Source organism: Opisthocomus hoazin, chromosome 4, assembly GCF_030867145.1.
Source record: "Opisthocomus hoazin isolate bOpiHoa1 chromosome 4, bOpiHoa1.hap1, whole genome shotgun sequence".
NCBI lineage: Eukaryota > Metazoa > Chordata > Aves > Opisthocomiformes > Opisthocomidae > Opisthocomus > Opisthocomus hoazin.
This window is the reverse complement of record NC_134417.1, coordinates 9,175,589-9,202,772: the sequence shown is the minus strand read 5'-3', so window position 1 is coordinate 9,202,772 and position 27,184 is coordinate 9,175,589. Positions and strand designations below refer to the sequence as shown.

The 27,184-nt window shown below is 41.9% G+C and overlaps 1 protein-coding gene across 1 annotated transcript; it reads left to right on the top strand.

Annotated features, from left to right (window-relative positions):
- The first annotated feature begins 201 nt into the window (after positions 1-201).
- Positions 202-27,184, top strand: WDFY1 (WD repeat and FYVE domain containing 1). The gene is made up of 12 exons (XM_075417850.1): positions 202-443; positions 7,898-7,965; positions 9,069-9,142; positions 10,354-10,408; positions 11,765-11,915; positions 14,597-14,709; positions 17,363-17,489; positions 19,076-19,181; positions 21,424-21,525; positions 22,289-22,419; positions 23,451-23,559; positions 24,289-27,184. The coding sequence occupies exons 1-12, from the start codon at positions 307-309 to the stop codon at positions 24,346-24,348; spliced, it is 1,233 nt and encodes a 410-aa protein (XP_075273965.1). The 5' UTR covers positions 202-306; the 3' UTR covers positions 24,349-27,184.

Here is a 27,184-nt window from a genome sequence, read left to right as displayed (position 1 = left end):
GGAAGGGGCGACGCTTCCCCCGACCGGGTGGGCTGCCAGAGACCCCGCCGGCGGCCCCGGCCCCGGGACAGATTGTGTTTTGGCCTCTCTTCTACGAAATACGGCCCAGCGGCTCTTCTATTCCAGAGAATACGCTTGCCACCGGCCCGCCCTGCGCCAGAGAGGACGTCAGCGCGCGGCCGCCGTTGCGCCGCTACACGGGGCACCTCGGCCTGGCGCGGCGGCGCCGCTACACGCAGTGTTACGGCGGCCGCCGGGCTCCCCCGCGGCGTCAGCTGATGGGCGCCGGGCCGGTGGCGCGGCAAGATGGCGGCGGAGATCCACTCGCGGCCGCAGAGCAGCCGGCCCGTCCTCCTCAGCAAGGTGGAGGGGCACCAGGACGTGGTGAGCGCCGCGCTCCTCATCCCCAAGGAGGACGGGGTCATCACGGCCAGCGAGGACAGGTGAGCGCCGGCCGCGGCCCGGCCCGGCGCCTCACGGGGCGGTGGGGCCCCTCACGGGGCCCGCTCCCGGCGGGGCCTCGGCGAGGGGCTAGAGCGGGCGGGCCCGGCCGCTGGGCGGAGGGTCGGGGCCGTTCCCCTCCCTCGACGGTCTCCGTACCGCCCGGGGCTGGGGCTGAGCCCCCGGAGGGGGGTCCCCGCGGGGGCCGGCGGCCGGCGGGGGTGGGCCGCGGGGGGGGGTGGGTTCCCGCGCCGTGACCCCTTGCCTGGAGCCGTCGGGAGGTGCGCGGCGGCGCGGCCCGGGGCAGCGGCACACGGCTGGGGAGGCCCGCGGAGGGGGGACATCCGCGGCGCTTCACGCCTGCTTTCCAGCCCCTGCGAAGCCGATGGAGAAATACAGCTCGTTGGTGCGTGGAGAAGGGTTCCGCCGTGGTTGCGAGCAGAGCCGAAGGCGCGGGGATGCGCTTCTCCTCTGCCCGCAGCTGTGCTGGCTCGGAGGTCCGTTGGTGCTGCTCCCGTCTGCCAGCAGAGCTGGAGCTCCCCGAGCCGCTTCGGTCACAACAGGCCCATCCCCGTGGCTCGGTCTGAAGGGCTCAGACCTGCTTCCTTCTGGCTGAAACGGTTCAGGGAGTGAGTTGGCAGATCTGAGGGAGAGGTGGTGATGAGCTGCTGAGGACAGTGGTTGCTGGCTGGAAGGGAGAATGTCTTCAGAGTCTAATCCTGACCCTCAGCGTGTGGCTCACGTAGCATGTGAAACATCCGTCTCAAAAGCTGGTAATGTCACTGAGCAGTTATTCAAGCAAACGAAAGTGGAAATGAGGAAGCAGGTGGCACGGGGGGGTGGTTGTTGGCTAGGAGAGAGGTGAGGGGTCTGCAGTGTAGTGGTGAGAGCTGGAATTTCCTCCGTGCTACCTGGAAAGTGACCTATAAATGTGAAGAGGGGTAGGAGATGCTTCTTGAGAGCTCCTGTCTGGAAACTGAGGCGGTGTTTGAAAAGAGTGTGTTACAGTATGAAAGAGCATTCTTTGAGAGGTAGCTTGGTGGAGGGATAATTGTACTGTTGTAATATAAAAATTTTAAAACTGAATTTACATTAGTTTCTGCATGAATTACCATTTGAAAAGCCTGACCTCGTGAGAAACAGTAGAGTATGAGTGCTGAAAGTCAGCAGAGCCATGATTTTACCTGAACTGGTAAACTAGGTTTTATGGTATGATTCGAAGATCTGGTAGGAAAAACCTAACAGTCCAATGTATACTGTTCAGCAGGTATTCTTTATTGCAGCGCCGGGCACACGGGAGATTTCTCCTCCAAACGTGCACACCAGACACCCTGTTGCTTCAGGTTAAATACAATCACACATGTAAATATTCATTATATTTCTAGGGACTAATTAGCATAAGTAAATATCTTTCACGCATGTCTGTTAGCATCTTTGGGTGGTCTTCGGGGGTCCCAAGATGAAGGCCCATCCTCTTCATCACGCTGTTCACTGATTGACATTCGTTTCTGCGCAGACTCAGTTCTAGCATCACGTATATCATGTCCTTTAGGTTGTTTTGCTCCTGTCTTGTTGCTCTCTGGGTGCCTCCTTATCTCTGTAGCTCGGCGCATTTGCCCTCCCAAGGCCGAGCAGGCTTGAGTAGAGTTATTTAGGAGTCTCTTTTATCCCACAATTATCCCAATTATTTGCTGAGAACCAAGACCACTTTTGTTTCACTTAATTATTTTGTCTAATGACTAAATGATAGCTTGTGCCCATGTGCTTCCACTACATTCCTTAATGAGAAAACAGGGATTAGTGTAACAGTTACATCGTTAGATCACTATGCATGCAGAAATACAAGTTACAGTACTAAAGACTACTAAAAACTAGAAAATATTAAAGCTTTTTGTTATAGTTTCACATTTGTTACAATACCCTGTATCAGGTGTTTATTATTGGGTCAGAAAGAGCAAACAGACCAGCTAGCGAGAGCACATCCTAACTTTATAAGCTTGCTGTTAGCCAAGGTATTCAGGATTTGGCACGGAGGGGAACAGGTCAAGTGCAAAGGATGTAAACTTGTCCTGGTTTAAATGCAGTTTACCAGATACTGTTAGTTTTTCATTAGCTGGCATTAAAGCAACAGATCTTGTAGAAGACATGTCTTGATGCTCTTACGTAGATCACGTAGAAACGCTGTCAAATTTGTCATACTTCTCAGCGACCTGGCAACATAAATCAGGTATTAAAAATGTGAAGCTATAGTAGCACTTAATGATGCTGATTATCAGCAATTCTGAGAAATCAGAAAGTGTTAGCCTATCTTCACTTCCTGTGGAGAGGGGCTAAAAAATGTTTTTCATTGGCGTGCGAAGAATTGTTTTCAAGTGCCAACTGAACTCTTTAGAAAACAGGCAGTAGAAGTAGTTGAATTTGGAAGAGGAAGACTTAATAAGCGGTTCTATAAAGTGGCTGATTGGATCCCACCTCCCCCCTTCTTTTTTTCCCTTGAAGATTAGCACACTGAATTTGTAGATGAGCTGTCAATCACCGGGACTGGAGTAAAACTCATCACTGAAGTCTAAAAGCCTGAAGTAAAATGCTACAAGTGTGGGGTAACTGAAGCTAAAGATTTCCTTACGTTGTTTAATGGTGATTTGAAAATATTTTTCTGGAGCATTTGGAGCCAGGCTCCTATTCCTCAGAAGTGTTTTTTTCAGCCGTCAGATCGGGTGCCTTTGAACTTAAAGGTCTAATGCTGAAGGTTAGCAGTCTGTGCGCTTAGACTGCTTTGATAAGAGCCAAGGATGCAGCTGCATCTTTGTCCGGGCAAGTTTTGGTGTCGGATAGACCTGTGCAAGGAGAGCAGAGGCTGTTACCCACCTGTGGAGTGTGTAAATTCCTAAGAGAAGGTTTGGACTCCAGGCTGAATTCACGTAGCCTGCCTTACTGTGGGAGTTTACTTACATCTTTAAACTTTCAGAAACTGTTGCACTGTATTACCTCTAATCTGGGATACCTCCTACATTAGATCAAAGCCTACTCACTTGCGTATCTGTCACCTGCAATTTCACATGTTACCAAACTTCTTGCGCTCCTGTTTGTTCACTAAAAATGGAGTGTGGGTGTGAATACTGCATAACTGATTATGCTGCTAGCAGCAAGCAAAGTACAGAGTTCGAACAGCAAAAGAGCTGCTGTGTACAACCCCTTTGGGCAGTATACCAAAAGAGTAGGTCCAAAGTATTTTTGATTAAATCTTAATACAGCTAAGGCTGTCCAGTATTTCATAATAACCAGTCAGAGGAATGTGTTTACAAGTTAAGGAGTGAGGAAAACATTGGTGCGCAAACATTCTTGAGAAATGTTGTAGATTATCCTCTCGTTAGAGGAGTTGTAGTTCTTTCTATTTTAAATTATAGTTCCTAGAATGAGAAGTAATGGTTCTGGTTTTTTTGTGAGGGTACAAAAGATGCCATAGTAGATCTGTGAATACCAATAAAAATCTAGCTCTTTTTTTAAAGTTTTGAAGTCAAAAAAGGAGGCAAGAATACCTGCAGGAGTTAAATAGTTAATTTTCCCAGTCTAATTTTTTGACAGGCTACTTGCCATATGTGGAGCTTTCTCAGAACTTACCTAGAAAGGATGATGAACTCTGTCCCTACAGGTTCCTTGCCTGACCCTGGGGCTCCAAGACAATGTTTGGAATTGTTGCAGTGTCCCCCTCGGTGTGGGCAGCCAGCTCAGGTACCAGCCGTGAGTTAGATCCGTCTGCTCGAGGCTGGCTTGTGTTTTCTCGGAGCTGAGATAGGCCAGCGTGGGCTGCACGGATCTGTGATACAATCAAATCTCTGGACTTAGCCTTACCATCCTTGTTCTCAGCAGACAAATAACTAAGGCAAGATAAGTGTTTCCCAGCTGTGGTTGGGGATGCTGAGGAATGATAAGGTAGCATACAAGACCCTGAATGCAAGATGATGGTGTGGTATTTATCACAGGCTAACAGGATCTCTAGAGTCACTAGCACATGCATCAACTGCAGGCTGTGTCCTTGAGCTTGTGTTGCGCTGTGATTAAACCAGGTTCCTAATGCTGTGTTGGGAACATGGTCAATAGCAGTCTAAATACTTCTGGCTTATTTTGACTACCAGAAAAATGCAGTCTTCTGGTTTTGCTAGGAAAACAATTGGTGGTGATTGATTTCAGATAGAAAAGCAGTTGTTAGTGGAGGGTGTTAGGAAGATGCAGTCCTTGCACCAGGGCTAGTGTAGCTGTGCAGTACTTGCAGCAGTGCTTGTATTGTAACAAGTTTGGATTTGCCTGCTTTCATCACTTCTTCCTCCCTGATGTACAAGCATTTGGCTTTTAGACGGCATCTTACATGGCATGAACACAAATGCTGTTGGAACATTGGAAGATTTTCTCTCCGCTCAAACCTGAATATTTTCTCCAGCACTGTTGGCTGCTGGCTTACTCTGTGAAAGAAAACACAGTTGAGGACAATGAAAATTCTTAGAAATTGGCAAGGCCACACTCAGTATTGCTTAAAGGTGGCTTTTGTGTGTGTTTCTTCATATTACATTAAAAAACCCAACCAAACAGAGAAACCCTTTGAATTACTCGTCTATAAAAGTGCATGCTTTACAGCTGAAAGCAACTTCTGGTTCAATACTCAATGTTAGGGAAGTTTGGAGATCTTTTTTAATCTTGTTTCACTTCCTCCTGCCAGTTTCAGATACCTGAGTCTGCTGTAATTTATAAGTATGTATCTATTGCTGAGTGCTTATTAATGAGTTCCAACATTTTTACATCCTTACTGAGACTGCTGTCAAACAAACCTGTGTCCTTCCAGGCCCTTAGTAGGGAATGCTTAAAGAAAGGCGAGTGGTCACCAGCTCTTCTCAGGTACTGAGCCCAGGCCTCTTCATTAAGTAAAGACCAAGTTTTGAGAAGAGTGCTATAGGCTGTAGGGTTGATGTGGTGGTTCTCATAATAAAACGGTTTCGTGATGGAAGGAGACTCTGGAAGTGGCATTACTGGAGCACTTCTCTAGTCCTTTTAGCCAGAACTGGTATTTCACAAATTAATTTGCCCTAGCAAAAGGAGATGCACGACTACAACAGGTCTGTAGGAGAGAGAATCAAAGAGGAGAACTTGGATTTTGGCACAGGTTATTTGCTGACTACTGTGAAAGGATCTCTTCAAATTTTGCTCAGTCAAAGCTTTGTATAAAGCTGTCTGACAGCCTATCTTTGCAAGCATGAGGCTAGCAAAGTCTAAATCTTACTTAAACCAAAATAAGAAGCTTTCAGAAGTTAATTTTGCTAACTCTTGCAGCTATTTGCTTAGGCTCTCAAATTCGATGAGGGACTGTATTGTTGATGAGCAGTGCACAAATTATACTTTGAGGGTGTTATTTGCTTAGAAAAAGCAACTCCTTGCTTCCTTTATATTAATTCCTAGTTTGGTGTAATCGACCAGAGTGCTGGGAGGAAACAAAGTCTACTTTAGGAAAATCATCAATGCATGATCTCAATCACTGCGATAACTCCTAGTCTTTTTGTATCAAAAATAGCTACATGATTTTGGTTAGAAGTGAAAGTTGAATTAGTAAGGGTGGAAGCTATCATCTGAGATGTTCAGAACAGCTTGAGGATGATGGAGCTGCTTTAAAAAGCAGATTAAAAAGCTGTTAAAGTGCAAAGGTGCTAACCCATGCTACTACTGGCATCTGCGTCATAAGAATGACTTGGAAGCATTGTTTCTTTCCTTTTCTTATGTTACTAAGAAATAGCAACTGCTCTTCTGAAGTGTTAACTTTCTAATCACCAGGCAGGGTATGGGTGATTGTAAAGAGGAAGTGATAGCTTTTAAGAGACAGTCTTAATGCAAAATATTTAATGGACTTGAGTAATGTGCATTTCTCACTGAAATGGTGGAAAAGTGACTTGATTCAGAAGCTGAAAGTTATTGTTTTGAGGCAGTGTGTACTCAGCTGTATTGATTTCAAGTTTTAGAAAAGGATAGTAGTACATTAAGGGTGGGTGTTGTCTTCTTTATTTTTAAGTGGTCTTTTAAAGAATAGCCCTTAAATGAATTACAGAATGAGAATGCTACCTTTATATCTTCAACCTGATGAATTCTAGTCCTGATGCAAGATACCAGTCCCCTCCTGTGCTCTTTTTCTTAAACTCTTCTTGGCAATCCTAATGATGTTTAGCAAATCTATCCCCTAGGGTTTTTTTTTAATTCTAAATACCAGGCGTTTTTTAAGCTAAAAGTAAATAGAACAACTCATCTCAATGAAGCCTCTTGGCAGTGTTTCCAGGTACACGTATTTACAGATCATTTAGGTTTCCATTTGGGAATGAGGAAGTTGGATTTAAACAGTAACGAGAAGGCAAACAATAGTTTGGAGAGGAAATTTCAAGTAGACTCAAAATAACCTTAACACTGTCTACATGTGTGCTTTTAACTTCTTGATGTAGATTCCCGTCAAATGTGCCTGTTGTAGGAATGTTTTTAATTGACAGTAACTTTCCACTTCCTTGATTATTCTCTTATATCCCTCCTCCCAGGATTTGACATTCATGTGAGCAGTATAATGCTAAATGTTCTCAAGACTGTTTTTTCTTTCCTTCCAAGGACTGATTCTGGAAGGTTACAAACTAAAGTAAATTTTATAAAGAGCCTTAGCACACTGTCCAAATTGTCTTGTCAACTTCTTTCCATTCCCATTGGACTGGCTAATGAATCCTGTTCGTATTTAGGCCAGAGGAGCAGTGGTACTAACATTGCTTGCCCGTTCTGTTTGTATGTCAGGGAGTAGAGGCATGGCTTAGAGGAAATAACACTGAACTAGATATGATGTCCTTTGTGGATCCATATATCAATATTTGGGTCAGTAATGTGCTGGTCTGGAGGATGAGGTGCTTCTGTTACTAATATTCAGTATCTGGCTTACTGAAGGATGAGTTGCATAGAGGAGCAGTAAAAATTCAAACGTTGGACTTCCATAATGGAATGATTTGCAATTACATTTTTATAAACATGCAAAACACTTAATCTGCTATAAAACAAGCTGTGATTTGCTCTACAAAGCTGGAAAGTTCTGCATCTTGAATTTGACTTACAGCAGCTGGAGCCAAGGAGAAGGAATTAAAGGGATGTAACGTAGCAATTTCTGAGGTGAGCTGAAACAGTATTTCAGTTTCATACTTGGTGAAACTCAATGTCTGAACAGTTTTGAAGAAAACTCTTCAGAATTCAAGGGTGGCTGTTCTTAGTCCTATTATTCTTATTATGTTAGAGTACCATTGAAGTACTATTATTATGTTGTTCCTCTAACTATTATGTTTGAGTAGCACAAAAGCTAAGAGGATTGGAGCTGATATATCAAATAATGAACGGATTCAGGTGCAAGGGATGGTGCACTTACAACTGCCTTCTCTCCACTCTTCCCACGACACAGAACAATCCGAGTATGGCTGAAGAGAGACAGTGGACAATACTGGCCCAGCATCTATCACACCATGTCATGTAAGTACAATGCTGGAGATAAGTGATGGCCAAGCATACTATGGGTTTTGTGCCTCTGCTGTGTGTGGCAATACTTCCTTCCCATTTTCCCAAGTGCTGGATTCACTCGATGGTCTTGAGTTTGGGAACTTTACGTCAACTCTAGCTCAGACTTTAGTTTGAAACTAGCTGCATAGTGAGTGAGATCTAAGGCAGCTTTCTGGCAGAACCAGATCCTTCACCAGGTAAATCACAGTCGATCTGCAGCTGAAGATATCTCAAATTCTGTCAGAACTCATCTGCTGAATAAGTGAGCACTAGCTGAAAGTTCAGACGTATGAATATTCTCCACTAGCTGAAAGTTCAGACAGGAGCATATTCTCTGCTTTCCAAGGTGTGCGTTTTTGGTTTTTTTAAGCATATAGATTATTAAGAAGGGAATACTGAGAGTAGGTTCAGTGCTGAGTAGATCTTGAGTGTCATTGTGCTTTTTTTATTTCAAAATATCACTCAGCCTGGGTGCTTTGCTGTAACTCTATTAATGTAGAGTTGCTGCCTAGACACATACCACATATAAAAAGGCCCCAGCTCTCTCAGCCTTTCCTCACAGGAGAGGCGTTCCAGGCCTTGGATCGTTTCTGTGGCCTCCTCTGGCCCCGCTCCAAATGCATGCAATTACATATTTCCATCTAGCACTGTCCTCTCTCTAATGATGCAGTCCTCAGATGTAAAGAATGGAATATTGTGCTTGTGTACAACTCGCGGCTCCTTTGGAGATCATTTCAGTGAGCTCAGGTTCTTGGGTGTTACTAGCTGCGTATGCTGTTGCTGCTAGCTAGGCTTTCAGCCTGTGTACAGTTCCTCTTACCCCTTGTGGCAGGGAAGCATGTTTGCGTATGGTTCCTAGCAGTACATCTGAGCTACTGTAGTGGTGTACTATTCCTCAGCTTCACATAGGGGAATTTAACTGTCTTGCAAAGGGATGTTATCTATGCAGCCTAATTTCTGTCGAGCTACTTAATCTTAAACAGCTTTTGTCCTGACTGGAAGAATTTGTTTTAATAAGTAATGTGTATTCTAGTTCCTCTGTTTCAATAACTGTAATGTGCTTGCTTTTTTGACAGCACCATGTTCAGCCATGGCTTATCATCATGACAGCAGACGAATATTTGTAGGCCAGGATAATGGAGCTGTCATGGTAAGTTGCTGTGACTTTTTTCTTTAGAATTCAGATTAGAATTGCTTAGATTGTGAGCACCAGGTGTTGCTGGGAGCTGATAATTTGTTTTGTTTCCCTTCTTTTTGGAATGCAGCTGCTACTAAATGTCTGAACTTCTTGGCAGTTCACCTGAGATGTACATGGGAGGACTGCAAATAAACAAGGGTTCTTCTGGCTAGATGTGAGCCAGCTGGCCTCAAGAAGCCGTTGAGCCATTAGTGTAGCAGTGGACCCAAACTATTGCACTCAGTCAAGGAATTATTTTGAGGAGTACATTAAGCTGGGCAGAGTACCATAGTGGTGCACTAACCGGGGTTGTGAGCTGCAGCTAGCTTGCATCTGGCCAGAAGTATTTGGTCTGCCTATATCTTGCCATGCACGCGTCTCTGGGTTTTCCTGCTGCAGATCTTTTTATGATGTGGAAATTTCAACGCTGGCTCTAAAATTACAGGAGACAGGGTTGGTTTCTTTCTGGGAGGTCTGCCTTCTGTCTTTCTATACTCTTGCTGTGATTTCTCTCCCTCTTCTGGAGAGCAGATACATGTGGCAGAACAAAAAGTGAGTCTATTCTTCCCCTCTTTTTTTGGCAAAGGAAGGGAATCCTGTGACTCTCGGATGCTTTAATGGTTTCCTTTCTCTATGGAAATAAGTTCAAAATAGCAACTGTCCTTTAAGGTGCCAGGGTGCTGCATGAGTGTCATAACTACTGATTCTACTGATAACTACTGTGAATAGCCTACACAGAACTACACAGAATAGTGATTCTAGTGATAACTACTTAAAGTGGTAAGCTGAGACTTTTAAAATTTCACTAAGTGTGATGGATCAAATAGAGCCTTTCATTTAAATCTGCCCATTATGAAGTCTTAGATACTTAAATCCTGAGTTCTACAAGATACAGTTTTGTTCATTCCTGTTGAGGACAAATGAGATATTATCTCTTCCTATAATCTCCCTTTAGCAAACTTAGTTTTGAAAGGATGCTCCATGTTGAAAATGTAGTTCACTAATAACCTTAATTTACAGTTGGTGTGTCAGTGTGCTATGCTGTAGCCTGAGAAACTGCTAGTTTTTAGTGAGCTATATTGCTGCTGTGCAAATTGTGGCCTGTGAGATTACTTCTGTTTTTTGGGTATCAATATTGCTTATGTCACTGCGGTATCTTTTCTAACAGTGCACTTTGCTTTTAGGAGTTTCATATTTCAGAGGACTTTAATAAGATGAACTTTGTGAAGACCTATCCAGGTAAACTCTTAACCAGTGTCTACACTAACATTTGTGTGAAGGGGAGGCATGCAAAATGCTTGGGAAACTGGGCACCATAACAGATTAATCAAGTCCAAGTATGCTTTAAATCTGACTGACTTTCTAGTTGTCACTTCGTTGGAGATAACTGCCATAAGATATATGTTCTGTTATTGGGTAATCCTCAGTCAGGTGAGTCTGAGTTGCGGTCGTCATCATCAAGTTCAGTACGTCATTAGCCTGCCGGTACAATGAGCCAGAACTAGTGAGTTCAGATTTTGCTTTTCAAGTGGAGTAATTATACTGCATGAACGTTAGAGTAAGAGCTTTAAAAGTGCATTTTGGTATTTGTAGTTTCCATCCTTACTTTCTGTAATCACTGTTACTTCTAGCTGCAGAGAAGAGTCCTTGCCTCCTCTTCATCTTAGGAGAGCAATAGGGATGAAAAAGGTCTTATTTTTTCCAGTACATGGGGAGTAGGGATTGTTCTAATATTTGTGGAGAAGCTAATTTCAGCATTTGTCTGCACATCTTTAAAAGAAATATAAAACTTGTTTGCTGGCTAAAATTGTAATATTAACATCAAAGTCCTGAAGGAGACTCTTAAATACTGCAGATTATGTAGTGAAACAAAGAGCAGTTTGTCTTATGACTTCCTGACACTGATAGAAGCAATGTTCTTGCTTAGGAGAAAAAGACCTTGTTCTTAATGCAACAAACCCCCCCCTTTATCCTAGGGAAGATGACTCCACAACTCATTCAAGGGAAGTGCTTGCATCTTGGGGGCCAGGAGGGGTTTTTTTCTAATGCTCACGTAACTTCTTGCTTAGTGGCAGCATTCTAAAGAAAGCTGGGTAGGATTTGGTTGCTGTCACAGGTGTAGCAGTTTGAATGCAGTGGACTAAATACACTTTCAGGTGCTTAAAAGCATGAATCTGAGCATAGCTCCCCTGGGGTCAGGAAAAAAGACAGTTAAAGAAAGCAATGAACGTTTTTAGATGTGTTGCGTTCTCGCCAGAAGTCCTGGCTTAACTGGAGGAAGCTGAGGGTTTGCCTGTTTCTTAACCAGAGCATCTTGGGTATCTGGGCTGAACTCAGCTTCTCTCTATGGGAGAAAAGCTTAAATTAGCCAACTGACATGTTTGGTTCACTTAAGCTATTCAGAAGGCAAATACCAAACAGAACAGTGCTAACCTTTTAGTTCAGCCTAGAGGCAAGTACAGTATGATGGTAAAAACTTCTCCCTGGGCCATTGCTTAGATATCATCTTCAACCTATGTCTCGCTGAATTAGAACATAAGAACGCATTACTTTGATTTTTAGGAAAGACTAGTCTGAATCTTTTTCTTCCCACAGCTCATCAGAATCGAGTGTCTGCTATTACTTTCTGCCTGACATCAGAGTGGGTGATCAGCACTGGTCATGACAAGTGTATCAGCTGGATGTGCACCAGGAGTGGGAGTATGCTGGGGAGACATTACTTCACCTCTTGGGCTTCATGTCTACAGTATCCTTTGAAAAATGATTGCTACTCTGAAAATGGAAAAGTACTTTCTTCCTTTATCTCGATTTGTTCCCTCCTTTTTGTGTAAAAAGCTAGAGTAAAATCTCTTGCAAGTCTGCAAACCCTTTTTCTGGTTAGATGTTTAATGCCTTTATTTCCGTTGGCTGTTGTTAGGTAGTAGAAGGGGATGTTGTGACCTCGAGTTACAGAAATCGTGGTGTGTACTAGTTCCTAATTTTTAGATGTTTGTCTGTAGCATCTTGTGAGGGTGACTAGTAACTCTATATGTGGCCTGGCCTGTATACTTCCTGGGCAAGCCACTTTGTTTAACAGATGTCAGTGTGCATTGGAGTCCTTCTAGAGCATAAAACATCATGAAAACCCTTTGGACTCCTTTAATTGTTCTGTCTTTGCTCGTGCTATCTTTTTCTGTCTTTAAGCTACAGGGTATTTGAAACTTTATTCATTACTAGTAGTAATCTGTCTGCTTGCAGTTTGCTTTCCTGCAGACTGCTTTTAGCTGCAGCATTTGTAGCTTAAGAACTCCGCTTGTCTATTCAGCTGTCAGTACTTCCAGGCATTCTTTATCCTGTGTAAAAGACTTACAAACCTACTAGCTTAAAATGTAGTTCATATATCAAAGCTTTTGCATGTGGGTCAAATACTAAAACTATTAAATTCTAGAATTATTTTTTAGCACTTGGTGGCAGTTTAGATGTGGCCTGACAGTAACTGGAGGTACTGGTTGGTGTATGGGATTAATGGCCGTAATGTTGTAGAAGTGGCATGATTCAGAAGCTGAAAAAGGTCGATTACATATCTTGAAAAAATAAAGACTTCTCTAGAATTGCTGTATGCCTGTGTAGTGTGAAGAAACTAGGAGGAAAGCTGACTGCTTGGTTGCCAGCAGCGTGCCTAGCCTTCTGAGGTCTCCCATGGGTGCAGACCCTGCCTTACTGGCTGAAGTGCTAACAGGTTTGTATTGCTGTGCTGTTGCTCTTTTTTAGTGTCCTTGTTTTAGAGTTCAGGGGGTTTGTGTCCCACAGAACATTTCACGTGCAGCTCACCTCAGCTGAATGGACCACAGAACTGCATTAATACTGGGGATGTGTGCATGTTAGGAGACTCGCTCACAGAGCAGTCTGGTGCCTCTGAGCCTCACTGTGTGAATTCAATGGGTTCTATAGCTAACGCTATTGCAAATAATGGAACAGTGCATTATGAAAAAGGAGAAAAGAACATGACCTTTTCTGTCAAGATAAAAATAAATTTCCACTGAAGACCATGACATTTGAAAATGCATTGTAATTCATCCTGCATGTGGAAGAACTAGCTTTCTGGTGTGTGGACTAGGTGCTTGGTCTCACTAGCAGGAGGTTCGTTAGGAATGTCCCTATGTGTAAGCTTCTGAAAAACACAGCAGAGTGCCTATTCTTTACTGGATTAGTGGGGATAGTGCTAGCCTGAACTTCCAAGATGAAGAAAGGCTCACATGTTCAGGGACTTAGTGGATTTGTTGAAAGCAAATTGTTATCTCAAGATTCTGAAGGCTTAAGAGATTTCAGAATGTTATCAGATGGCAAAAGCTCTGCTTTTTCACTTACAGTGGTGGGCTTTTTGGTGCGTTGAATTTTAAAGTTAGGCTTTTCTGTTGCGTAGAACAGGCTACTTTGCTAGCTGCTGCTTGTGTTTTTGTGCGGCTGCAGGAGGCCGGGTGAGTTGATACACAACTCTTGGGTTATGTGGTGTCAGCTGCGTGGGTTTTTTGTAGCTCTTGCTTATATCCTAAATAGCAAAAGCCTTCTAAAGGTGGCAAATGATCTGGTCCCATCCAGCTTGCTATGCTTTATTTTCTGGAGGTAGTAGTTGCACAGTGACAAAAACTGAGGATGAGAAAATTGTTATGGTGTATAATGCTTTTGCCCGATGTGCCACCTTGTTAATAGATCCCATGTTAGGATGTGGTATGGCTTTTATGTTAGCTCTAAATGACAGACCCCTTTCTGAAATACTGTTCAGTCTTCCATACCGTGCTCAAGGACCTGCATCAGTACACTTAAGAGTGAGAGAACAAAAACAAAAAATAGGTGGTTTCACCTGCTCAGTAGCTAGAACATTGGGAGTGTACTTCCACTGAAAGGCAAACTAGCTGTGCAGGCTCAACATCCTTGTATCTAAGTTTTCCTGTTCTGGGGGCATCAACTAATATAACATGCTAGAAAACTAAGTTTATGAGAGCAGATACTAGGCAAGAGTGAATGCCACCCAGTATCCAGTGAGGTGCTCCTAATGGTAGCCCTGCACTGCAACAAGTAGCCTGAGGAGTTCTGGCATCTCTTGTGTCTATTCTGTAAATATAGAAATGGTCTAAATCTACTTGGGTTGCCTTACAATAGGGGATGGGTTATCTCACGGCTTCTCCAGTGGCTTTCTAAAACATTTCTCACTTATCTTCCATACTGTCTTACTTACACATGTAGAGAAGGATGAGAAGAGAGGAATGAAAATGCTTAACTGTTACAGTCTCCAACATTCTTTAGAAGTAATTGTGTAGATGTTTATCTGGCATATTAAAATTTCTCTTCCAATTTGTTAAGACTCTGTAGCTGAGACCTGTGCTATCTGTTTCAGTCCCATAAAATGCTCTTACGTGCAAATGAGGCTTCTCCTTGACTGGTGTTCAGATATGATTATGAAACTCGGCATGCATTTGTTGGTGATTATTCTGGACAGATCACTCTCCTGAAGCTTGAGCAGAATACGTGCTCGGTTATCACAACACTCAAAGGGCATGAAGGTAAAGTAACTCTCCCTCGTAATTGCACTTGACCCAGATTACAGGACCTCTTCTGTAAATTGGGATGAGACATTCAGTTGGATATCTACCTCTTAAGCATAGATATTGGATAAACAACTAATGCAGGGTAGTAAGTTATCAAAAGCTAGCTCTACGTATGACTGCCTTTCAAAGAACAGACACATTCTTGATGAGGAGAAATTTTAGCCTTATAAATACTGACAGGTATTTTTATTATATTTGAAAAATAAGGGTAAACATATGCATTCAATTAAACACAAGTTATCCACTAGATGGCCACCTTTAAAAACTTTAGTTTCCTCAACATTGAAAAGAAAGGATGAAAATGTGTTACTTTTTTTTTTTTCTTCCTGGAGACCTGGTAATATTATAATAATACCTAAAACAGCTTTAGAAACCTCCAGTCTAGATTCTGAAAAGCCACTTAATTCTTCCCAATACAGACTTTGATGTTCTGATCAGTCTTTGTGAAACTCTAGTTCAGTGTCTTGTGTTTACCTGAAACTAAGCTATATGCAAGAAAACTAGAGAGCCTTTTAGAACTAAAACTGTATAGTCAAAGACAAATGTCTCATCCTGTGCAGTATAGCTGAAGTCCTTATATCAGTTGAAGAACCCAATAGTCTGTAACATGATATGGAGCCACTGTTTGCTGTAATGACTAAGGGAAGTGTGCAGATCACAGAAGAATATGTAATTTAATAATATGCTGAGAGAAATAAACAAGACTTAATGCCTCTCACCATGTGGCATTGGCTACTTTCAAATCAGCTGACTAGTTTGTGTTTGGGTGAGGGCGAGTTACTGGGTCATAAGTCTCTGATCCACTGGAACAGGCTGCCTTGTTTAATAGCTGTAAGTATAGGGTAGACTTGGTTAACCTGGGTAGACTCCTGATTTACAGATGAGTGTAGAATGATAAATCTGGCTTTGAATGAGGGAAGCAAGTTGAGATTTGCAAATGATAAATGCCTCTTCTACTTTCAAACAGAATTTCACGTTGTTTCAGTTAAGAGCAAAATAATTCTCCTGGCTCTAGATACTCCTTTACCTCTGTATTCTTTTGTACTAACTAGTCTGTGTTGAAATGCAGCTCCCTGATAGATATTACTGTTAGTCTGAAAGCAGTATGTCTCAACTTGGCACTATGTACAGTGTGTATTCTAACTATTGAGTTGCAGTGAGCTTCTAAGCACCAACTTCAGCAGTGCTGTCCGCATAGCAAACAACTTTGGCTTGGGGGATTGTGATCCTCAAAACAAGAATTGGTCTAGTACAGAAGATGATTAAATTTGAGGGGCAGAAACATGTTTCTCTTCAGTTGGTGTAATAGTGGCTCCTTCATCTCTTTTCTTGCTTTAAAAGAAAAGAACCACAAAAAAAACCCCACTGAGAACACCCCAACAGATTATGTGTAACCTTTTTTCCTACACAGTATTTGCATAATATTCTCAAGGCCTGGTAACTCTAAACAGCATCTAGCTCTTCTCTGAGTGCAGCTGTGTTTGCCAGACTTCAAAAGTCTGACTTCGTCTTGTCTCCTTTCTAGCTCTTGCCTAACTGTGACTTCATAAGCAAGCATGGTTTGCTTTGCAGTTTAAATGGTTTTAGAACTTGTCCTTACACAGTCATCTTCCAGAATGCTTCATATTTGACAGCCTATTCTGTGCAATGCTGAGATAATACTCAAACTGCCTTTTATGGTGCGGGTGGTCACTCTTCTCTCGGAGACAACTATTTCCAAATGGGTCAGTCTGAAAACAGTGTAGCCCTAAAGGAGGCAAGAAAAATTTCTTGCTCCAGAGAGCTAGAAAGGACTTATTTGGGCTGTAATTACCATTTGTCTTGCTTTCAGACTAACAAGGCTTTTGATGGCAACTGAGCAGTGGAAGGCTGCTTTAAAGGGAAGAATGTCTGTAAGGGAATAAAATGCTCCTGCAACTTCAAAACTATAGGCAGCATGAGTGACAAAATTACTTCTCTAGTGTCCTGTCTACCTTACCATGCATATGGGTTTAAAATAAGACTGCTATTGTCAGATGACTCGTGTTTTTTTCTATGTCTGACTAATGAGGTGCAGAGCCAGGTTGGGCCTTCAGAAATCTAGTGTTGTAATTTCGTACCTAGTGGCCAGATTTGTTAACAGCAGTGGAACTGTCGCTTAGCTTCTTATTCTGACTATTTGAAGGTTGTAAATGGTTATTTAAGGGAGTTGGTTTATCTGTGAACGCTGCGTGCTGTCCTGCAACCACTGACCAAGCACCCTGCTGTATTGTAGATACTCGTCTCTGCTTGGCAAGTTTTAGTACTTTTCTTCTTCCAAAGATCGCATAGCAGCCTGCTGACTCTTTAATGACTACCGAAATACAAAGGGCAGAAAGATAGTAATTCGAACTTTCTGGCTTATTCTTTGCATCCAACTTTCTTCTTAGATATATTTTATTCTGTTGTCAAATGCTCTTTGCCTCTCTAGCAGGACTGTATCTTGTGGTTGCGTGCTGTCCTTTGCCTTAAGGCTTTCAATATCTGATACAGCAGTAAGGGAGTACCTCGGGTTTCACTTTAATAGCCCAGAAGAGCATTATTGTGTTGTGAAATGACTCGGATCTAACTGCAGAATGTTCTTTCCTAGGAAGTATTACTTCCCTGTGGTGGGATCCTGTTCAGCGACTGCTCTTCTCAGGTGCCTCTGATCACAGCATTATCATGTGGGATATTGGTGGAAGGAAGGGGCGAACGCTGCTGCTCCAGGGACATCAGTATGTAATGGTGTCGTATTTTTTCTACACATTCTGTAATGAACACAGAGTCCCAGAAAGACTAGATAGCATGAGAGGATATTTGAATCTTTTTGAATAAGGAAGAAGATAACTTTTTGCAGAACTCTGAAGACTTTGAGGCAGAAGAATAATAATCAGTACTAGGAGAGCGTTACTGACAAGTGGTGGGTTTTTTTGCTCATGTTTGATACTTGTAAACTAAGGATGATGAGAATATCACATAAAAGTAGGTTATAGGAAGAGATGAGTAAAAATCCTAAACTGTCTTGCTTCAACTTAATGTAAAAGTTGCATGGTTCACTGAGTTGCCTGTGAGGGTGGGTCTAGAAACTTCATGTGTAAGCATGTTCATGTACCCATGTAGAATGAGCTTCAATATGTTCCTATTCTCTGTCTCTTTCTCTAAACTGATTGGCTAAATTACAGAGGTGGGACTCTAGACTTCAGAAAAGCATGTCACATCTCCACTGTTCTGTGGATTGTGTAGATGGTTGTCTGTATTTAATCAACTCTTTATTTTTACAGAGACACAACACTAGCTGCCGTTTTTAAATCCAGGGCCTTAATTCAGTCTGACAGGCAGTTTGCCAATGAAGGTATATTCTGCCTAGAAATGCAGTGGTAGTAGAGATCTTCTTTATGTTTAAAGATGTATTTGTATAGTGCATTCTCCTCTTGTCTAATTCCATAGATGCCTTCATCCACCTTTGATCAAGACTGATAGCCTTAGCCCTAGAACTCTTGTTAAATCTTGAGGATTTAGTTTTATGGCTAAAGAACTAATAATACAGTACTGGTTACAAAAAAGTAACTGAAGTCAGTGACTGGAGGACTTTATACTGGTGTTACTGCTGCATCATGTATCCTGGTGAAGACTTATAATACTGTTAGTTTCTCTTCAAACATCCCACTTAGCATCAAACTTCATACTGAATGGGAAAGTAAGTTCTTTTGAGAAGCAGAATGGCTTTTTTAGTTCAACTTACATGTTGCAGAGCAGTCTAATAGTGTTAAGATCCTGTTAGTTTCTTAGGGTAGGCTTATTTTGCCATGACTCCTTATTTAGGATTAAACTGTCTTATTGGTGAATGCATGCTTTGCTTTGCAGCTACAGACTGACTTACTGTGATTTGTTAGCAAAGGTGGAAGCTCTGTCTGCTTCCTAGCTATATCTTGAAACAAATACTACTTTTTATTTTTCCATTTGTCTCTGTTTTGATAACTGTCTCTCCTTGCCAGCACAGAATAGTATTTGCATGCACATTCTGAGCCAGCTGACACTCAGCTCACTGTTAATGCTTACTGCCAGGAGATGTTAACATGAAACTGTACCTCTGGTATTCTGGTCAAGCCTGCAAGCACACTGTTCTAGGCAACATCCTGATGCTAGGGTAGTGACGGCATCTGTTCACTCATCTTCATAGCTCTACTTAGTAGACTTAGAAAAGTGTTTGGAAATCAGTTTTGGTTTCCTAGGTAGGTTTACAAGGATAAATTGGGTTTTGCTGGGAAACTAAGCTACAGAGTAAATACCTGTGGGTAAATAGCATCTACTTTGTTTGCAGTGACAAGGTGCAGGCTATCTGTTACATCCAGCTGACACGGCAGCTGGTATCTTGTTCAGCTGATGGAGGAATTGCTGTTTGGAACATGGATATCAGCCGAGAAGAGGTAAGATCATGTTCTGGGTCAAAGAAATTTTTTTTTCCCCTTTTCAGAGGCTGATGTGGCTTTGCTTAGTTAGTTCTGAAGGCTGTTTTCCTCATATTGCCTGAAACTTTAAGGCTGAATGATATTATTAAAACCTCCTCTGTTTTAGTGGCTGTCCACGCTGCATTTCAGTAGATAGATTCCTGGGACAGAAGTGCCGGACAGGCTTGGGACTGATTAGAGGCTTGAGACAGTGTGTTCACTGGAATGGCTGCAACCTATGCTGCTGGAACACTCTAAAGCAGGCAAGCCTGCTGTTCTTGAGGTGCAATTCAGAATGTAGAGATTCAGTCCCCAGACAACATTTTCTTAAAGACCTCGGTACATAGCAACTGAGCCTGCCATGCACGTCCTTTCTGCTTCAGTTCACATCCATCATAGGAGCTGAAAAGATGTATATTACTACTATCTTTGGTTAAATCATAATTATAGGAGTTAGTTTTGATTGCTCCCATAAAGCAGTATTTAAGGCTCAGCCTTCCTTCCCCTGTTGCTTTTCCTTAAATACAAGTGTCATGATTAAGAACTTTTCTGACATGTGTTGAGCTGTCAGCTTAAACACACTGAATGCTGTATGTGATGCTCCTAACGTTTTCAGCATGATGATCTCTCTTCAGAACTTCTGTGATATTATGAGTCTTTGTAATTGCAAGGAACTGACTTATAATACAATTGGGAAGACAAGATGTGGCTGTTTCTCTTCTGGATCTGCACACAATAATTAAGGGATCTTCTAAATAATAGACAGTTTTAATACAATTAAAATAATACGGTTAACTTAGAACAGCCGTGATGTCTGACAACTCATTGGAAAAACACAATCAAGCCAAATCCAAAAGCAAAGAAACTAAATGTTTGAAGAATGATGAAAATACTGCCTCTAAAGCATTAGCTAGCGAGTCATGTTATAGGGTATCTTCAAATACACACTAATGCACGTAAGACTAGAAGACAGAGTTTTTTTTATTAAAAAGAATGGTAACTCCACTGACAGTTGTACTATTTATCTTGGGCAGTTCCAACTGTATGTTGGTAATAGTGTTGGTAGTGTTGGCAGGTTTTTACCTCCTATTTAATGCCTGAAATTAAGATGAAAAGAATAGGTAGATATCCTGCTTTTTTGTTAGAGGGAGCCAGAAAGTGGATTGTCTTCTCAAAAATGCTATTAAGTGAAAACTGCTATTGTAAGTAGCTGAAAGAAGCAATATGGAACATCTCACTTGGTGGAGAGGTGACTTGTTTCCTCTACCCTCCTCCCCACCCCCCACGCTGGACTTGTTACTAATCTTTACAGTATTTTCCACTAGCGTGGGGGAAGGAAGGGGATGCAATCAAAGTTCAAGATGGACATCTGGTATTAATAAATATTCATGGCAAGATGGTGGTGCAACTGACAGTACTATTGTTCAATTACTGTCAACAATGGATGGAAGCAAATTGAGAAGAAAAGCTACTTTGCTCTTCCAGCTTTCCTCCTGCTGGGTTTCAGGGAGACTCCCCCATCAGACGTGTGACATTGTACAGAATATACATGTTCTAATTCAAGTCTGTGTACTGAAAATATTATGCCTCTCTTTCTATCCCTTGCGTACTCAGTTAAGTATCTGAGAGGGCTGAAGTGTATAAAAGCTCTAACTATTTTCATTTGGACATTTATGGGAGGAAGAATATGTGGGTGGGAGAAGGGATGCTTAATGAAGATGTGGGCAGTATGGAAAATGCAGTTCTTAATTATTTCAAACTGGATCCTAAGGAAGCAGAAAAGATATTTACTTCAGAATTTACTTCTGGACCCTGCCTCTTAAAGGGGATGACTGCCTCATAGCTTCTACAACTTGGATTACACTAGCCCTTAAAAATCATCTAGGCAACCAGAGCAGCAGTCTTTGAAGGCCTGCGGCAAGTTTAATAACTTAGATGTTTGATGTAGTTTTCTTATTAAGGCAGTAACATAACATACTGCTGTGGGTTTAAAAAGTATAGGAGGTGTGTAGGTAACAAATAACTGTAGTCTTGGGTTTGGGGTTTTTTGTACTAAAATTCCTATGTACTATACCGTAGGCAATCTATTGTTAGAATGTCCAGAGTTGAGACAGGGCATCTTGCCAAGTAAAACTTTACTTTGAGTTCTTAAAGCAAACTTTCTTGGCTGTCGTATGAGGAAAAATAATTCTGATTGTTTGCATTTCTTGCTCTTTTGTAGGCTCCTCAATGGCTAGAAAGTGATTCCTGTCAGAAGTGTGAACAACCTTTCTTCTGGAATATAAAGCAAATGTGGGACACAAAGACATTAGGGTTGAGACAGGTGAGATCACTGGTTTGAGTGTTTAGATGTACTTCAACACTTAAGCAAAATGCAAACAGAAAACCACTAAAGCCGTTAGATCTTTTGAACGGTTGGTTATTTTGTGTTGCTTTGAAGCGAGGGTTTATTGACAGGTCACAGGTTCTAGGCAGTGCTAAGAAATTTCCAAATTCTGTGGAAAGTGTTGCATCAAACTTCTATCATAGGGCAAAGCAGGCTGTGCTAGGAGTGCTCTGCTGGATTTCTCTGTGTATTTCTGTACACTGGAGTTGTGGACAGCTAATCCTGTCATGTGAAGTGGACACAATGCCCCATAACTGAGCAAATTGCAGCCTAACAGGTTGTAAGGTACTCAGTGCAGTGAAGCAGTGATGGCCCTACTCTTACTGGGCTGGAATGTGAAAGCTTCCCAGATAGCTTTCTTTCTGGAGGGACTGGACAGGCACCAAGGCACTCGCCTGTTTCTGGCTTCCTTAGACTGTTATTTTCTTGGTTGCTTGTTCAACCCTCTTTTTTTCGCTGCTCCTAGAAGGAGCTTGCAAAAGGAGAAGAGAATGGGTGGGGAGAATGTGGAGGTAAATGCATTAATAGCCAAGAAGACTGTTCAGAACTACAGGGTCCCTGGTCTTTGCTTGAAGTAATGGAAATCTTCCTAACAGGTTGCAAAACAGAAGCTTTGTTGTTGTTGTTCAGTGAACACTGGATAAGGCGGTCAAGTGGCACAACATAGTGATTTTTTTCTTTTTCTTCTTCCTTCATGAAGCATCATTGCAGAAAATGTGGGCAAGCAGTGTGTGGCAAGTGCAGTACCAAACGGTCAAGTTACCCAATCATGGGATTTGAGTTCCAGGTCCGTGTCTGTGATTCCTGTTTCGACTCAATCAAGGATGAAGAGTGAGTATTAAGGAGTAATAAATTAAAGTAATACTACTGAGGTGCGGAAACACTTGTGCTTGCTCCCCATCCACACACAGTGCTACACAAACACACCAAGCTGATGCTCTGCTAATAGGCCATCTTTGCCTTGGGCACTCAAAGCACTGCAGTGACAGAGATCCCTCAACTGGCTCTGCAAGCTGATTTGGCTCAAATGTGATATTACAACAACTTTTTTATCCACCTTATTTCTTCTTTTCCATGAGTCCAGATTGTCTCAAGATTTCCCTTCAAGTAAAGGCTATTGATTGCACTTAAAATGCTAAACGAGTGCCTGACAATGCATCGCAGTTGCCAGGATGTATATGCATCAGCTCATGTACACTTACCGAAAACTGTTTCTACGGGAATATTCTTCACAGTCCAACGTTGTTTTCCTCATGCAAGCAAGTTCGGTTAAATGTCATTTGCGGTCTCAGTAAGCTGCTCTTAGCAGTGAAGGAACCCCCTTTTTATCTTGTTACGAACAGCACTTCACTGTTCACCACCGTCTTGTCACCTACTTGGACACCTGGAGTGCTAAAGGACCAAAGTAATCAGATGCCAATTTTTGAGATGTTTGGGGTTTGGTGTGTTTGTTTTGTTGTAGTTTGTTGGGATTTTTTGTTTGTTTAGGGTTTTTTTGAAAAAGGGAGGTGCTGTGCACTGGTTGACTCACTATGGCCAGCAGGAAAAAATGTAGCTGAGCTTGACTTTATAACCAAGACTAGAATTATTTACTAATACAGTGTCCCCCTTCTGCTCTAATATTATGAACAGTCAGACTGCAGAAGGCCAGGAAATGTCACACCTGTATAACTACACAAGCAATGTCTTAGCATGACTTGGTAATTTAATTCTGTCCTCTTTAATATGGCACTGCAGTTCTCAGGACTGGTTTATTAGTACTTGAGCAACTTAATTTTCTTGTAAGTTTATTTTGCGCAGTTATAATGATGCTATCAAGGTTCATCTGATAGCTGGCTTTCATTTGAATTGTTCTCTTGCAGCCGTACTTCCTTGGCAACCTTTCATGAAGGAAAACACAACATTTCACACATGTCCATGGACATCTCCAGAGGGCTAATGGTGACTTGCGGGAGCGACCGGATTGTGAAGGTATTCATGTACCTATTTACTCCATTTATTAGAGATATTTAATGGGGAACAAATGTTTGTATATACTTTTTTCTTTCTGACAACTGTCGCTACAAAGCTAACTGTTGTGGGCAGCAAGAATTGTATTTGTTGCAGACTGTTCTTCCTGCAGCTGAATGAGGAAATGACCTTTAACTCCACTGTATGGAGTCTAGCTGTCAGAACTGGTTACTGTTGGTGTCCTCTGGGCAAAAAAAGCAGGCATCAGTAGTAAGAGAATCTGCCAGTGGCCTTAAAGACACAGACATGATGAAACGTGTGGGCTGCCTTTACTCTGAGCAACCTGGCTTCTTGGAGCACTGCCACTAAAAGCCCTGGTAATATCAGGGACATGGAAATGAGACTGATTTAGAATATTGCTGTGCTTAAGCTATACGTCCTTCATGCATGCTAGAACTGAAACTGTTCCAGTCTGTCCCTGTTTTTCTGTAAGTGTGTTTATAACAAACTGCATAGAACTTTTTAAAACAGAGCTACAGAGAACTGCCAGAAGACTCTCTTGAGCCCTGAGTTTGGCTTTTGGCTTGGAAGGGTGGTATAACTCTTTATGACATTTTCCTCAAGTATAGTTTAAACAGGTTTTGCTGCCTTCTGTCCAGGGATGTCTGTCTTTGCTTCTGTGCTTCTTACAGAAATACCTTTTAGGTCTTATAGTAATGCTATGTAATTCTCCACAATATTTTCTTGCAGATCTGGGACATGACGCCAGTAGTTGGTTGCAGCCTTGCAACTGGCTTCTCCTCACGCTGATCTCGTACCTGACAGGTTTATGCACCTTATGTACAGCAATATGCACCGAATGAATGGAGTCCTTCTTAAGAATATTACCGCAAACACTGGTTGCTTGATTCTTCTCCTGCTGCTGTTCCAGGATGGACAGTCACCTTTATAGAGCACGGCTTTTCTGTTGGGCTGACCAGGAATCTCCTTGGTGTGGAAGTGCAGTTTCGCAGGCTCTTGGACTAACGTAACATGGCTTACCTGCAATATGACACCTTGATGAAAGGACCTGTTGTTTCTCAGTTTACATATGTAGTGTTAACAATGTGCTATCTCTGTTGATATATCTTGTACAGATACCTTGTATCTAAAATATTATCAGAGTAAAATGAGTGTAGTAAACTCAATTTGTGCAAATAGTAAAATAACTTATTTTCTCTTCCAAAAAGCAGTTCTGTAGAAATACTTTTGAGCAGTCACTGTCTAAACTGCCTGCAAAAGGTATGTTGGTTATTCCTATGGAAGGAGGAGATACTTCAAAGTGGCAGGTAGCTTCTTTCAGATGAGATAGTAAGACAGCCTTTGATCACACAAGATTTCCTTTATTGGCTTTCTTGTAGCATTTGTCTTCGAGTACAGTTATTAGTGAAATCACTTTTGTGGGACGGTCGTTCTGTTTAGGTAGCTGGTGAGTCTTCAGACAATTCTAGGCTCTTGTAAGTAGTGTTTTAGCATAGCTAATAAACTTGTGTAGTTCTTAAGAAAACGTACAGCCCAGCTACTCTAAAAACAGGCTGTAGGTATGAGCCATATACTTTGACAACTCTATAATGCTGTTAGAGTGGGAAGCTAAGCAGATCTGCCTTGTTAAATGCAATGGCTAAGAAAAAATGGCCAGCTAAATTTTAGAGACTTTTTCCTGTGGAAAGGCTGATGTTTCATTAATGGTGGGTAACCTGTTTCTGTTAAAGTGCAGCATAAATTCAGATACTGCCTTGGTGTTGCTTAAAACACTGAGCAATAATTACTGAGGTACAGAACAACTGCTTTTTTCCCTGGACCTAGGTCTGTTAATCCTGAGATCTATATTGATCACTTCCTGTTTCAAAGCTGAGAAGTATGAAGAAGAGCTGGGAGGCTTTTATGACTGTGCAGTTGGCACGTACAAGAAATACTAGTGAGATATTGTCAATAAATTGGTCTGTTGTGTGAATTTCATAATTTGAACATTGTGAGGAGAACTTGTTTTGAAATTTTGAAAGCAAAGGTAATATGTCACAGAGTTTAAGCTTGGAGCTATTCCGATTTTTCTGAAAACAGATGCATATGTGTGAGGACAGAAAACATGGGTGGGTCAGCTGGCTCAGAATAGGTGGTGTTGCGCAACTGTCAAAGGTAATAGGCTCTTATCTGGCAGCAGACTTAAGGGTTAGACTGTCTTTACAGCAACAATCCAGTGGTGCTATGAGTGTTAGTGAATTCAAGTCCCCGGTGTGTAACTTGACACTAATAATCTGCGTGGGACCATGCTGTGGGCTGAAATAGATGAAGATCATGGTATCGTTAGTATGTCATGATTCACTTGCATTTTAAGCCAAAAACCTGATAGTCTCCAAAGGGCATTAGAATCCAGAATACTGTTACTGTTATTTTGGACCTGGCTTTGTCTACGTTTCCACAGGCCTTCTCTGGAAGTTTTGCGAAGAGTCTTTTAATTTGCTAGGCTTATGGAGGCACTGAAGAATAAACAAAACCCTCTTTTGTGGGAATCCCAAAACGTGTTTTGCCTTCAGTTCAGGGTTTAGCCCTTGTCACACTGATATAATTCATCCCTTGCTGCACGCTGTATAGCTTACATTTTTTGTGAAGGCTTATTTCTAAGCTATTGAGAGAAAATCGGCTTGTACTGGAAAAAAAGTTGCAGCTTTCTGCTTTGAAGGCCTTCACCCTTGTAAATCAGGAAGGGAAATGAGTGGTTGAAGGGGTGAATAAGCCCTGATAACGTTCTGCATTCACTTTCAGGCTTCTTATCTGGCTTTGGAAGAGAATGGAAGCCGCCTTCCTCACAGCATGTAAGGCAGAGCATGAGTTGTGTTGCTAGATCCTACTGTGCTGTGGTAAGGAGGATCTAGGGTCATGAGTTAAGCTGGGAGATTGATGTAGATGTGGGACGAATAGCATAGTTTTCAAACCAGATGTTCTGAAACTTACACCAGTGATACTGAGATGTAACTGCTTTGCAGCAAGCACTCCTGAACTTCAGCTTTTTTAGTTCTCATCAGTCAGTGTGCCCCCTGCTCAGCATGCAGCTCCCCCTCTTCCCTGTGAATACCTCCTCTGCTTCTTGACAGCCACTTACATTACGGTTTTGCCTCTAGATAATATATTCTCTACTACATATTGTTAAATCTAAGGAATCTATTTTCTATAATTGATATACTTAAGATAGTGTCAGTTCAGATATAACAAGACAATTATGGCTGCTAAATCATTAGTCATTTAAGTATATTCTTGGTGTTGAATGAGTAATGCTTACAAACCACTAAAGACATAGTGTTTTTGTTTATAAACAACTATTTTGAAAGCACATACTCTCTCATGAAACTGAACTTACTTCAACTATGTTAGCTCAAGTGTGCAATTACTGAGAAGGCTTGATTTGAAGCATTACTAATCTTGCTTGTATAACCTCCTTCGTTGGGGCAGGGAAGGGGGAACAAAGGGTACTAATATGTGCTAATTCTTTACTAGTTGTATTTCTGTACCCTGCATAGTTAAGAGATGCTAGGTAAATCCGTCCCTTGCTCCTTCTTGTCTGTTTTTTAAACTTTGATTACATGTACAATAAAATATTTCTTGATATTCA